At 40.6% G+C, this 13,826-nt stretch overlaps 1 protein-coding gene across 2 annotated transcripts in view; it reads right to left on the bottom strand.

Annotated features, from left to right (window-relative positions):
- The window catches only part of LOC111863117, a 29,966-nt gene extending 16,373 nt beyond the window's left edge, over window positions 1-13,593 (bottom strand). Inside the window, exons 1-4 of one of the 2 annotated variants that reach the window (XM_033750929.1) lie at window positions 13,257-13,593; window positions 12,310-12,461; window positions 12,148-12,213; window positions 4,407-4,509 (exon numbers count right to left, since the gene is read on the bottom strand). In XM_033750929.1, coding sequence (XP_033606820.1) covers window positions 4,407-4,509; window positions 12,148-12,213 — 169 coding nt within the window. In that variant the 5' untranslated portion in view covers window positions 12,310-12,461; window positions 13,257-13,593. The remainder of the gene's footprint in view (window positions 1-4,406; window positions 4,510-12,147; window positions 12,214-12,309; window positions 12,462-13,256) is intronic. The other variant, XM_033750928.1, reaches the window with a different exon arrangement.
- Between the last annotated feature and the right edge of the window lie 233 nt (window positions 13,594-13,826).

Raw genomic sequence — 13,826 nt, 5'->3', positions numbered from 1 at the left:
TTAGTTAGTTAGTTAGTTATTGGAGAGGGTGGGTTTCCCCATGCACTTAGACAAGTACTGGTCCATTGTGCTTCCCTCTATGATATTCTACCAGTCTCTATGTCCTACCGATATTGGTGCGCACCATCAGTCCCGACCGAGCCAGCAAGTTCGGCCCCCACTAGCTTGGCGGTATCTACAATGCTTCCCCCATCTATCAGAGGTGTTAGAGACTACTTGTTGGGCGGGAAACCTTCTTGAATTTGGCTCAGTGACCTCCTTTGGAGATATGAGGTTCTTTTACGTGACATAAAGCTACGACACGGGACCCATGGCTTAAAGTCCCTTCCGGAGGACTTGTTCCCTGAATTTTTCCGCCCTTAAAAATTCGACCTCCGCCGGGTTTGAACCCGCGTACCACGAGTCATGAGGTGGGAACGTTACCTCTAGACTACGGAGGCCACTCATTTTACACCTTACTGGAATGCAACGAGCGCTTACTACACGTCCTCACTCATAGGCCAACTGCCAGCGACTGACACTTTCTGCGGGCAGGAAAAAATTCACGACTGTGCATGAATGTCCCCTCCACATCGCCACCGAAGGGAACCTCCCGCGCTTCATTGGTTTACGAGGGGAAAAAGATGGCTCGATACTTTTTGAACACACCACACATTTCAATATTTAAGTGCCACCTCATTCAGAGTTGCAATAGATGACAGTCAATATGCAGAGATTCTCAAAAGTGAGTGAACAACGCCTACTGTCTGATAGCACATTCCTCTACTTGGAGAAACTCCCTTCCACATCTGCAGACACAATGGGAGAGTACTTGAAGAGTACCAAATCACTAGCAATAAGTTCCTCTTCAATGTTGAAAGTGCTGAAGGACTCTCCTGTCAGAATTCGAGAAATGCTGCATAATGTTTCATAACCTGAGTTTTTATCTAGAATATGTTTCATTTTTCTTGACACCATTTTACCAATGTCCCCTGACACTTTCTCCAAATCACTGGCTATTTTTTTCACCAGAGCGAGCGAATCTTCTAGCGTTGCTCCTCTCTCCTGTAAGCATTTGGTTCCTTCCGTCAAGGAATTGAAATTTGCCTTTATGAAGGCCAGCTGTCCTTCCATTTCATTGTATGAGAACTGTTCCTGAGCAGCTTCAACTACCCTTTCATACTCCGTCTTCATTGAATTTACAATGTTTTTCACTACCCGAAAATGATCGCAATAGTAAATTGTAGCATCAATCCATGTTCCCCACCTTGTGATGACGGGTTCTGGGGGCAGTGGTACACCAGGATTCATAGAATTAAACTGAATTTTACGAGCTGGAGCCTTGACGAAAATCTTCTTCGTCCATGACACCAGAGCATCCACTTCAGGAAATCTTGATCTCACTTCCTCTGTCACTCTAATCAGTGAATAGGATAGACAATTAACGTGCACCATTTCGTATAAAATGACTTTACTGACTTGCCTGCTTTTAAAATATATGGGGCTACATCGGCCACAAAAAGCAAGATGTCGTGTCGTATACCCTCTGGCCACAGCAGAATCGACCTGTCAAAGAGTTTACAAATTGTGGAATGATTAACGGATTCTAGCAGCTCACTCATAAGCAGAAACACTTCACCTGGTCCATCAATTTCCAAGGTTCCAATGATGATGTTTGCCATGTAGCGAGCCTCCGTATTGCAGGTCTCATCAATGGAAATGAAAATCTTCCTCCCATGCACTCTATTCCTAATCATTTCCCGGATATTGTTGTAGCACTTGGAATGGTAGTTTTTCCTTAGGGTGGATTCATCCGGGATAGAACGACCATAATTCACTTCCAAAAATATTTTCAGATTTTCATTTTTCAGAGCCCAAAATGGAGTATTTGCAGACACCAGAGCGTCACACAGATCTGTGAAAAAATCCGATGACTTATTTCCGTCTTCAGATGAACATGGTTGCAGTAACATTTGCGGAGATTTCTGTTTGTTTGAAATTTGCACTTCTTGTATATGCTTGTTGAGGCTGATATGTTGTTGTACCGTGAAACATTTTCCTGACGCTAATTTTGTGTCACACATCTTACAGTATAAAATGTTACCGTCAGTTGAAAATGTATCATCTCCAAATTCAGCTACAACCTGCTTTAAATGACACAATATAGATGGCTTTGCTTTAGACATCTAGTGTAACACAGTACTGAACTTTTCATATTGAGAACCTTTCATCAATTGTATCTTTGTCTGTACGGTCAAGGGCAAGACACTGAAGACAGACGGAGTTTTATTGAGCAACAATATGTCATAAGAAGCGAGGGATTCTGACTAGAAATATTTCTAACTAAGCAAATTCCTTTGTACAGAACTTGGAAAGGGCCGCAGTATGAGTGACCGCTGTCATACCCTGCTGCCAGCTTAAAATGATTTATGATATGTAATGTCAGCACTTTCTGCAAATGAACGGAAAGGATGGGACATTATTACAACTTCTTACTGCATAACGTGGTAGCAGATATTTGAGAGAGAAAGAACACTTTACTTGCATATTATTCACATTTCTGAAAACATGTGAAGAAAAATTCCCTAAAATGCCTAAAATGACAAAAAATGACCTAAAAACTTAAGAATGATGAAAAATGACAAAAATGACCTATAAAAGTTACATTTCTGTAACCAGCAGCTCATCTCCGGGATTTATATATTTATGGGCATCGAACAGGATACAAGGATAAAAAGATGATATGTCATCAAAATCTGGGCCCTGATCGTAACTCTTAATGATTCCCATCGTAAAGCTCGAGGCTTGAATCATTAAGTTTCTGGGCCTTGTGCTTCAATAACAAAACTCTTATACATTCCATGTTATAATGATTTTTGTTTATGATTTTTCAACTTATGACCCATTTTCAGGACTGTATTAATTAAGACAAGCCTGAGATATACGAGGGCGAGTCAAATGAAAACCATTTTTTTTAATTTAATTTATTGAATGAGTCAGCATAATCTTCCCTGCAGACAGCTGCGTCCAGAACTTCTTGGGTTTTTGTGAAGAGGAATGCTCTTTATAGCACTGGTAACATGCCTGCCAATTTATAGGACAATGGTGCGATATTTCAAATTTTTATCTCAAAACCATATATTTTTTTTTAATTTAATTTATTGAATGAAAGTGGTACACAAGACTATCATTTTTCTACATAGTCTCCATTTCGTTTAATACAGGCCCTCCAGCGTTTACAAAGTGTATGGATTCCTTTAGAAAAAAATTCTTGTGGTTGTCTGTGCAACCACTCATGCACCACCTGCTGTACCTCTTCATCAGAATGGAACTTCTTTCCTCCTATCGCCTCTTTGAGTGGCCCAAACATGTGGTAATCACTTGGGGCTAGGTCTGGTGAGTATGGCAGATGTGGAAGACACTCAAAGTGCAAGCCTTGGATTGTTGCAACTGTTGCAAGGGCAGTAGGGGGCCAAGCATTGTCATGTTGCAAAAGGACATCTATAGTCAAAAGTCCACGTCGCTTTGATCTGACTGCAGGTCAAAGAGATCTGAATATGAGGCACTGGTATAGTGTTCTCCTGAGGTGTGCAGGGCTCCAAGAGTACGCATCGTTCGTCCCAAAAGAGTCAGCATAATCTTCCCTGCAGACAGCTGCGTCCAGAACTTCTTGGGTTTTTGTGAAGAGGAATGCTCTTTATAGCACTGGTTACATGCCTGCCAATTTATAGGACAATGGTGCGATATTTCAAATTTTTATCTCAGTTTTGCAGTTTTCATTTGACTCACCTATGTAAGCACATTGGTGTGTGAGGGTATGAAGAGGTGGATCTGGCTCATGATAGGGTCCAGTGGAAGGCTTCTGTAAACATAGAAAGTGCATAGAAAGTGGGAAATCTTTACAATGGTGCAACTATCAGCTTCTTATGGTCTCTGCTACATGCAGCTGGTGTTATATGGAAGGGAAACAATTATAATAATGTAAATAGGATTTAGCTAACTTGGTCAAGGCTCTGTAGAGTTGCCATCATCAATCTGTAAGCTTGGCCATGGCTCAGTAACTGCAAGTAGGAGAGCAGAAAGAGAATCAGGTTTTCTTCTATGCAGCCTGCGAGATGATGGTCACACTGATCAAATACACTAGCAACATGCTATGCCTGGACTGGTGCAATGTTTTTAAGTAAGATATTCTTAGACCATGTCATTTAAAAGCACACTGAGGGTCAAGCTTGCATACTGATAGTGGCAAATGCACCATGGAAATATCTGTCTAGAATTCAGACACATTTTCTTTTCATGCTAGGTCATGTTCTGCACAGAATCAGGGGCTTGTAACTGATATGCAATTACTTAACAGATGTTGTGTACAAAGGACACAAAGAAATGTATGAACATCAAATTATTACAATACAGTATTCAAAACTTACAAGATTCTGTATCCTTGGTTAGCTCTGCAATTTTAATGTCCAGTTCAGCATCTTTCTGCCGCTGTGCAAGGGTGACTGCTGGATCAAGTACTATTTTTTTCTCCTAGAATTTCACAGATAAACTAACACAACTGTTTCATAATACATTAGTCTGTTCATAACAATTTACATATTCCATTCAAAGCACATAACACTACGAGCATGTAAGTTAAGTTACAGTGTTTTTCTTTTATTGCTAGTGGGGTGGGACTAAGTCCCTTGTACTTCGGCCACTTCTGGCCTATTGTACCAGCCTAAGATGATAGGTGAGGGTGATTTGGAGCAATTGGTGGAATGAAGATTGACAGGGGAAACTGAAGTACTCGAAGAAAACCTGCCCCAGTGCCACTCTGTCCACCACGAATCCCACTTGACCAGACCTGGGATCGAACCCGGGCCTCCGTGGTGGGAAGCCAGCCACTAACCGCTTGAGCTATGGCGAGGCCTAGTTACAGTGTTAGTAAACTTGTAAACCCAGTTACTGTTTTTCCATTTCCGTCCCATAATACTTTATACATGAGGAATATGGATCACTGCACTGTTACTATGTAATGACAATATGGCAAGCATGATACAAGTTACTGCAGCATTCTCAGCAAACATTAGGTCAGATTCTTTGAGTTGGTTTCATTTATTCCACTTAAATTTAGACAGTTTCCAATCATCAACAGGCTAGGTCATGCTTTGGTGAGGTTTGCTGGGAGTTCAACATAAAGTCATGAGGCATCTCACTTGTCAGTCTTGCATGCAAGAACTGCAGAACACAATAATAAATAGTACTACTAATACAGACTGTTTGGGATATTACTGGGAATTCTTTCATGCATTACATATCCTGACTGTGTTTACTTACTCACTCATGGAGCTGAGCCCTTCTTGAGGAGAAGCCAAATCTGCAGCTACTCAAGAATTTCCCAGCATTTTATGGAACCCGAAGGTTCATTACCATGTTTACAAGAGCCCTCCACCAGGCCCTATCCTGAGCCAGCTCAACCCAATCTATACCATCCCATCCTATCTCTCTAAGATCTATTTTAATACTGTCCACCCACCTATGCCTTGGTCTTCCCAGTGGTCTCGTTCCTTCTTGCTTTCCCAGCAATATCCTATATGCATTCCTTTTCTCCCCCATTCGTGCTACATACCCTGCCCACCTCATCCTCCTCGACTTGAGCATTCTAATTATATTTGGAGAAGAGTAAAAGTTATGAAGCTCCTCATTATGCAGTTTTCTCCAACCTCCTGTCACTTCACCCCTCTTCGGTCCAAATATTCTAATCAACATCCTTAGTCTAGGTTCCTCCCTTAATGTCAGAGACCAAGTTTCACACCCCTACAGAACCACAGGCAAAATTACAGTTTTGTATATTCTAATATTTATGTTTTTGGACAGCAGACGAGAAGCCAAAAGGTTCCAGACTGAATGGTAGCAAGCATTCCCCAAGTTCTTCCAGAATCAGGTTTTGATTTATCATCATCATTCCCAAATATCTGAACTGTGCCACATTTTCAAAACATCTGTTTTCTATCATTATGTCATGATTTTGCCTGCATTTTGGTCATGAGACAATATATAGTTAATTTTCTCTGTGTTTATTTCTAGACCAACCTCCTTACTTGCTTCAATTAAAGTTTGTGTGTTTTTCTTTATGGTATCTATAGGGGGGTTCAAAGAATGTACTCACTCTTTGATAGTCAATATCTTTGGAACAAAATGACATGTAGTTACAATTCTTGCGCAGTAGTGTAGTGCAACGTTTTCTCAACAGGTGGCAACATGAGTGTTGTGCTGCATGCACGCTGCGAGCAGAAAACAGCAGCAACAATGGCTAAAAGGTTGTTCTTTCCGCAGGGAAAGTTATCTGGTCTGACGAGGCACAATTCAAAATGAACGGTACTGTTAACCGCCACAATTGTGTGTACTGGGCTCCTATAAATCCACACGTTCACATGTGCATGGAAGTGAATCTCCTGGGTGCTAATGTGTGGTGTGGTTTGTCATCGCGCGGTTTGATTGGTTCTTTCTTCTTGGAAGGTACCATAACTGGTCAGGTGTATCTCGATATGCTTCAGAGATCAATTTTCCCTCCCATTCGAGAGCTGTTTGGAGATGAGAGATTTTACCTACAAGATGGTGCTCCACCTCACTATCACTGAGATGTCATGGCGTACTTGGATGACGGATAGGTCGAAGAGGTGCTATTGGGTACCCACCATGGTCTCCGGACCTAACACCTCTTGACTTCTACCTATGGGGAACCTTGAAGGATGAAGTTTATTGACAAAAGTCAGCTACACTGAACGTGCGACGAGAAACCATTGAAGTGTCGTGTGCAGCCATCACACCGGACACACTGACAGCCATAGTTCGCTCAGCAGTTCGGCAGCATCAACGCTGTTTAGCTGCTGATGGTGGTTACTTCAAACACATACAATGACTCTCTCTCTCTCTCTCTCTCTCTCTCTCTCTCTCTCTCTCCGTGCAAGAATTGTTACATGTCATTTTGTTCCAAAGATACTGACTATCAAAGAGTGCATAAATTTTTTGGACCCCTCTATATATTATCACCCAGTAGATTCACATCAACGGCACAGACCAACAGCTGATGTGTTCCATTTAATTTCAGTTCCACTTGGTTTTCTTGGACCTTCCTATTGGCATATTCTAAAGCAAAGTTGAAAAGGAGTGGCAATAAAGCATCTCCTTGTCTTAGATCATTCTGGACAGGAAATTTATCAGACAAATGTTTCCCTATACGGACTTTACTATAAGTTTCATTTAAACACATGACTGTGTTTACTGTGGTTAAATTGTGATGTAATTACATCCCATTACAATGAATGCTAAAAGATGCTCTGCTCATGAATGGTATGGCTATATGCTGATGGTCAAATCACCTACTGGCCAGTGACCATAGGCGCACACATCTGCACACAGGCATTGTTAGTATACGAGTTGGTACCCAAAAGAAACTGAACTTATTTTTTTTAAACTTATTTATTCAAATTTTAAGCACAAACCTTCAATCCTCTTCAAAGTACTCTCCACTTACACTAATACACTTGTCTAGTCTTTTATTCCATTTTTCAAAACATTGTCTAAATTCATCTTTTGAGATGCTTGACAGCGCCTCCATCGTTTTTTCCTTCACCTCAGCAACATCAGCAAAACGCTTTCCTTTCATGTCTCTTTTAATTCGAGGAAACAAAAAAAAGTCGGGACTCTTCTTTCAAAGCACAGCATGCTTCCATGCAACCTTGTTTTTGTTCAGCAGTCAGCAGTCATGGCACGAATTTCGCAGCCACCCTTTTCATTCCCAAATCTTCTGTCAAAGTCACTCCCGACAGCTCCACAATTTCTTCAATGGTCCGTCGTCGATCTTCCTTGATGATTTCACGAATTTTTTCAACATTTTCATGTGTTCGGGCCGTGGAAGGACGACCAGAACAAGGTTTGTCATCAATTGACATTTCACCATTTTTGAAATGGGAAAACCACTCAAACACTTGAGTTTTCCCCATAGCATTGTCCTTGTACGCCGTTTTTAACATTTCAAGAGTTTCTGTTCCACTTTTCCCGAGCAAAAAGCAGAATTTCACCGCTGCACGCTGTTCACGAAAATCAGCCATTGCAAAAACGATGATCACACAAAACAGTTGTCACTATAAACTCTGCCGAAACTAGTCCTTACCTTCTGAAGCAACGGTAGTTGGCTTATTGACTCAGGAATGTTAGCTCTATGCGCTCATAGCTGCAAAACACGGTACTACAAAAGCTCTGCCCACAAAAAAATTAGTTCGGTTTCTTTTGGGTACCCCATCATATATATTTATGTTTTGACACTTTGTTAATTGCACAGGTTATACTGCAACAAATGTCAGGGTGATTCTGAATAATGATTTGGAAAGGATGTACAAGCAAGCAGTCACATCTTATTTTAAGATACTATAAGGGCGGCTGCATACCAAATGTGTCAAGACAAGCATCAAGACATGAGACAAAAGATGCAGTCTTGCTTCATTCATGATTTGTCAGCATCATGACTCAGACTGGTTTGTGGTGGTTTTCATAATCTCATTTGTTTCAACTGTGCTCCTTTCTTTGTGTCATGTCGCAGTCATCGTGTCTTTACTGTTACATGTCTTGACGCATGCCGGTGTGTGGCCTACCTAACACTATCTACATCATTAGCTAAGAAAAAGTGAGGTTTAGATTATGGATTTCCAACCTAGAATTGAAGCTGAAACCTAATGACTGCAATGTAACATTCAGTAAATGGAAATACAGGAGGTTCATCAGAAAACAGACACAACAGTCACAGCACCAGACAACTGACACTATAGCTGCCAAACACTCACTAATGGAAAGATCTGTGGTCCACAGATATCATTACTACTTCCATCATTAGTAATCAAATGTACTGCAACCTATGAGGAACAGCATTTTAGAGCAGGTGGGCCTCTTGAAAGTATGATGATAGTAAGAAAAACCCTTGCTGCCAGCTATTACTTCCTGTAACCTTGACTCACAGAATGTCTGATAGGGTTAGAGAAGCCTCTTGAAAAAGTGCTGATATTTAGATAAACTCTGTCACATTGATCACTCATAGGATGTCTGATATCACTTGGTTTTCCTCATGCAAATGAGGTACATGGTGCAGAGGTCTACTGTGTGATGTGAAAGTAAATTAAATATACCGCTGAATTATTCAACAAATATCACTGATTCACCATCTTATGTGCAATGTGTCCTTCTAAAACTTACTTAAAAGTTTCTTACATCACACAATGCATCTTCTTTAAAACCTTATTTAAAAGTTTCTGCACACTGCATCATATGCTTCGACTGACCCTAGTCATCATCATGTGTTTAAAATTGTTGGTGAAAACAGCTGTGCTTCCATTTTGTGGTTATAATATTCAATGTGTGGCCCCACCTACATGCTTGTGCATTCCAAAGTGCTGGGTCTAGACACAACATGGCAGGAACAGCCACCCAGCACCATAGAATACACTGCAACTTGCATTCTAGACATTTAGATGGGCCTACACATCAAATATTAGGACCACAAAATGGAACCACAGCAGTTTTCACAAACAATTTTAAAAAAACACCTGATGAGGGCCAATGTCGGTCGAATCATTCAGTGGATAGAGAAGCGTTTAAATAAAGTTTTAGAAAAGAAAAACTGTGTGACATAAGAAACTTTTAAATTAGTTTTAGAAGGATGCATTGCACATAAGATGGTGAATCAGTGACATCTGTTGAATAATGATGTGTGACAGGATGCTACAATACAACTGAACAAAGAATATGCTCTCCTTGCTACATGTTTCACAATGTTTTCTTGTTTTGCTTATTCTTTGACCCTGAAGATGAAGAAGACATATTCCTCCAAAATGGTGGTAGACATTCAAGGGGCTACATGGTGTTATATCCCAGAAAACAGAACTCTTCAACCATTTTGTGAAACATTCCTCATGGAGGACACATCAAAGAGTTTTGCTGAAAATATCTTGACAGTGCAATGTTGTGAAAAGTGACAATTTATAAAATAGTGTCCAAGTTCTGAACCACAGATCGGTGCTAAATAAAAAAAAAATAAAAAGTATATGTAATAATGAAAGATAAACTTGATTACATTTGTGATCAATTAAATGCAAGCGCAGGAAAGTCATTACACTTCTGTCTCTTCAAAGTTGAAATATCAAGATGTACAGATCAGACAGGAACAAAATTGCTGTAGAGACTACTGCACAAAACTGTAAAGTGAAAATTCAGCATTGCAGATGGTTTCAGGAACCAGTCTCCCTGATCCAGGACTTATTTTTATACCAAAGCGGCATGGTTTTGATTATGTGGATATGTGAACATTCCCACAACTGATATTCATGTAAAGAAAATTCACATGTTATTCCTGAAGTACCTCTGCACAATGAGAAAATTGAGCTCTGACACCCTTTCACACTAACAGGTAAAGCATATGTGAATAGCTGTCACTCTCTGCATGAAATGAAAAAAAAATATTCATCAAGACAATGCAGATATACTCACAGAAAAACTTTGCTTCCATGTATAGAAACATTATCTTAACATGTGGTGTATGCATAGAAGCAGCCAGAATTTCAAAACTCCAGTAAAGTGTGGGGTATTTCAGGGAAGAAGGGGTCTGCAAAACCTAGGCACCTGTTGCACTCTTATGTCTTAAGTTTGCTGTTAAGGCTTACAGAAAGCAGTTAATTCTTAAATTATATATCCTGTATGAAACAATTTTGTAATGCAACTGCAAGTCATAATGTGGTTCTTCCAAGTATTTAAATATCCCAAGAAAACATTAAAAACAGACGGGTTATAGCTGTTTTAATATAACAGCTTTCTACAGGGTCTTTCTTGGTAAACTTGAAGTATTCACGGCTCTGCACTTCATGGGGACAAGTACACCTTCGGCCATGAGATGCATGCGAGTTTTGCAGATGACTCAGCATGTCTGATGGATAATAATGTTTGGAATGAAGGAAAATAATGAACTTGTAGACCTCTACATAGTATTATGTTACATGGAGACAAATGTGGTTCATGTGTGCTGATTTGTCAGCAGGAGGCAGTAGTTACCAGCACCATGCGCCATTTGCTCCCAGTTAACAGTTAGTCAGCCATGTGGCATGACATGGTTCACTATACTTTAAAGCAGTGGTACTCAACCTTTGTCAGACCGCAGCCCAGTAAATTCTTTTATAAATGATGCCTGGGCCTGGTACGGGGCCTTGGCCTGGCAGTTGAGAAACACTGCTTTAGAGCAACGTGTACTTCTTTATGACACCTATGTGAAATATAGATCTGCTGTAAAGTGTGAACAAAACTTTTGACATAAATTTCATGACGAAAGAGTTCACAGCAGACAAACAATCCATAATTTGGTAAATAAACTTAATGCTTACTGAGAAGTTAGATAACATAGGAGGCCAGACTTGAAACTAAACGTAGAAAATCAGTGGAATGTCTAGCTCAGGAAACTGGACTGTCAGTCTAGTGCAAGAGTGACAACACAACTGCTGAAGCCATCCAGTGAAACTTGGTGTCTGGTGTGCTGTAAGTTCAAGGATTGTTGTGTATGTGTTTTTTAACGAAACAATTAATTGCAAAAGATATTTATATGTAGAGGAACACCATTTTCAACACCTCCTGTGATCTGTGAACAAAGATAACAAGTTCCCTTCATTCCAGATGTTATTGGCAATATTTGCAGGTGTTCTGCAGCAAGTGGCACTCCAGTCCCCATGAAGCAAAGCACCATGAAAGCATCAAGTTTACTAAAAAAGGAATTTGAAATACACAATAAATAAAACATGGCGCTAATATACAAGTTACATTCAGTAAAAAAGTTACAAAGGTATGCATGTGGGATATATCTCAAATCAGATTCATAATCAATGCTAATTTACAGAATTAGGTACTTCAGGAGAGTTGTATAAAACCTGTTAACTGTAACGAAAACTGAAACCAGAGTCCAGGTTCTTAATGCACTGCAAGGATGGTCTGAAATACAAGTATGGCAGAATGTAGGTACATCAATTTCTGATATATGTGGGGCATTTGGAGTACATTGCTCTCTTGTGGTTTCCCACTGTTTCTTCATAGTTCCACTACATAATGAACACACATAAACATGTGATTTGTGACATAACTAAAAACTGTGATTACCTCTGAACAAATAGATTTTGTCAGCTTCAGTGCAGCAAATTCATAAAACTCTTCGGAATCGCTCATCTGTAATAAATATCAACATTTTGGCCTTGTGACTATACATTCATAAGCTCCTCAAGTCTTCAACTCATCACAGAAAATCATGAAAATTGCTATAACCTATGATGTGACGTCATGTGGTCTGCAAGTTACCAGTGTTTCCAAAGTATCTGCCAGAAGGTCGCGGGTTCAAGTCCCGATGAGGTCACTGGATTTTTTTCATTTGACCTAATCCTTCCAGCCTCACTAGTGCTCTGGGGTCATCTCAACCTCTTAACAGAAATGAATACCACGAATTACTTAAATAATTTTCCTGGGGAGTAAAGCACGGCCGGCACGTAAGACACAACCTTACCGCCATCTTTGAGCCGATTGTCTAGATAATGTGGGACCCTCAACATCTGACAACCCTATGGGCCTTCACAGCCTCTTACAGGGACAGCTTTACTTACTTACTTTACCCTAAAACTGGTGCATAAGTTTCCCAGAAATACTGGTAGCTACTTACCAGATTACACTACGACACATACCAGAAGACAACAATTTTCATAAGGCACGATCACTTGAATCGCAAATCTCATGGAAACGACTCCCTTCTCTGTTAAACTGCCTACAGCAGCACCCAGCAGAGCTAAATACACAGCACAGTAAAAGGTAAAGCTGTCCCTGTACTTAAGTAATTAAGCACTATGCCATGTATACGTAATGGGAGTGAATGTATAGACCCATGTTTTCTTTCCCTCGACACTAGTTGGTAGTGAGTGGTCAACTTCACGCCCCGACCGCTTTACCCACGGTACCCACTGGATAGGAAGGTGGGTGGGCCACAGAGCTGGTCTGAACGACATGGAAAAGTGAAAATTCTTGCTTCCATCGGGACTCGAACGCCAACCCCTTATTCGTTCAGCCAGTAGCCAATCGCTATACAGACCACACAGTCTGCGCGGTCTGCGCTTTCCAGGTAGTAAACAGTAAACAGTGCGGTAGCAAAACGAAATAGTAAACAGTGAACAGTGCGGTAGCAAAACGAAATAATTTGCACTAGGGAATACAATAGGCGTACTCACATTCACATCATTACATTCAGCATTCAAGTGCTAGAAAATACAATTTTGAAGTGCTCGTAAACAAGCGTCTGCTTCGGAATACGACAAACTGTCAGCCACGCATTCCACTTCCACGACCACAATTCGCGTCGATACACCACACTTAACAGCAAAAACTGATTCCAACCCTTGGCAACTCAATGTTATTGGCGGGCAGCATGACTGACATTACGACGCGGAAGCATTACAACTACCCTCTATACTCAAATTTGAGACTATTGCTCTTCCTAATGACTAATGACCGCTACTAATGACGGTCTCCACCAGCCCCGTGAACCCGTGAAACTCCCATGTTATTGGTTGGCAACATGGCGGCCATGACACCTCGGTGCAATGCTGCTGCCATCTATGTTCATTTTACATGGAACTAAATTTAAAATGACCTCCTGGGCCGAGAGCACAATCGGTAAGAAAGTATGCTACTTTACCAACTATTTTGAGTGCTCCCCCTCCAATGCTTTTTTCGCTGCTAGCACTAAATACTTTTACAACCACATCTCTTGTACTGCAGTCTCTCTTTCCCTCTGGCTT

Source organism: Cryptotermes secundus, unplaced genomic scaffold (assembly GCF_002891405.2).
Source record: "Cryptotermes secundus unplaced genomic scaffold, Csec_1.0 scaffold3678, whole genome shotgun sequence".
NCBI classification, from domain to species: Eukaryota; Metazoa; Arthropoda; class Insecta; order Blattodea; family Kalotermitidae; genus Cryptotermes; species Cryptotermes secundus.
The sequence above is the reverse complement of the archived record's forward strand: the minus strand, read 5'-3'. Positions and strand labels throughout refer to the sequence as shown.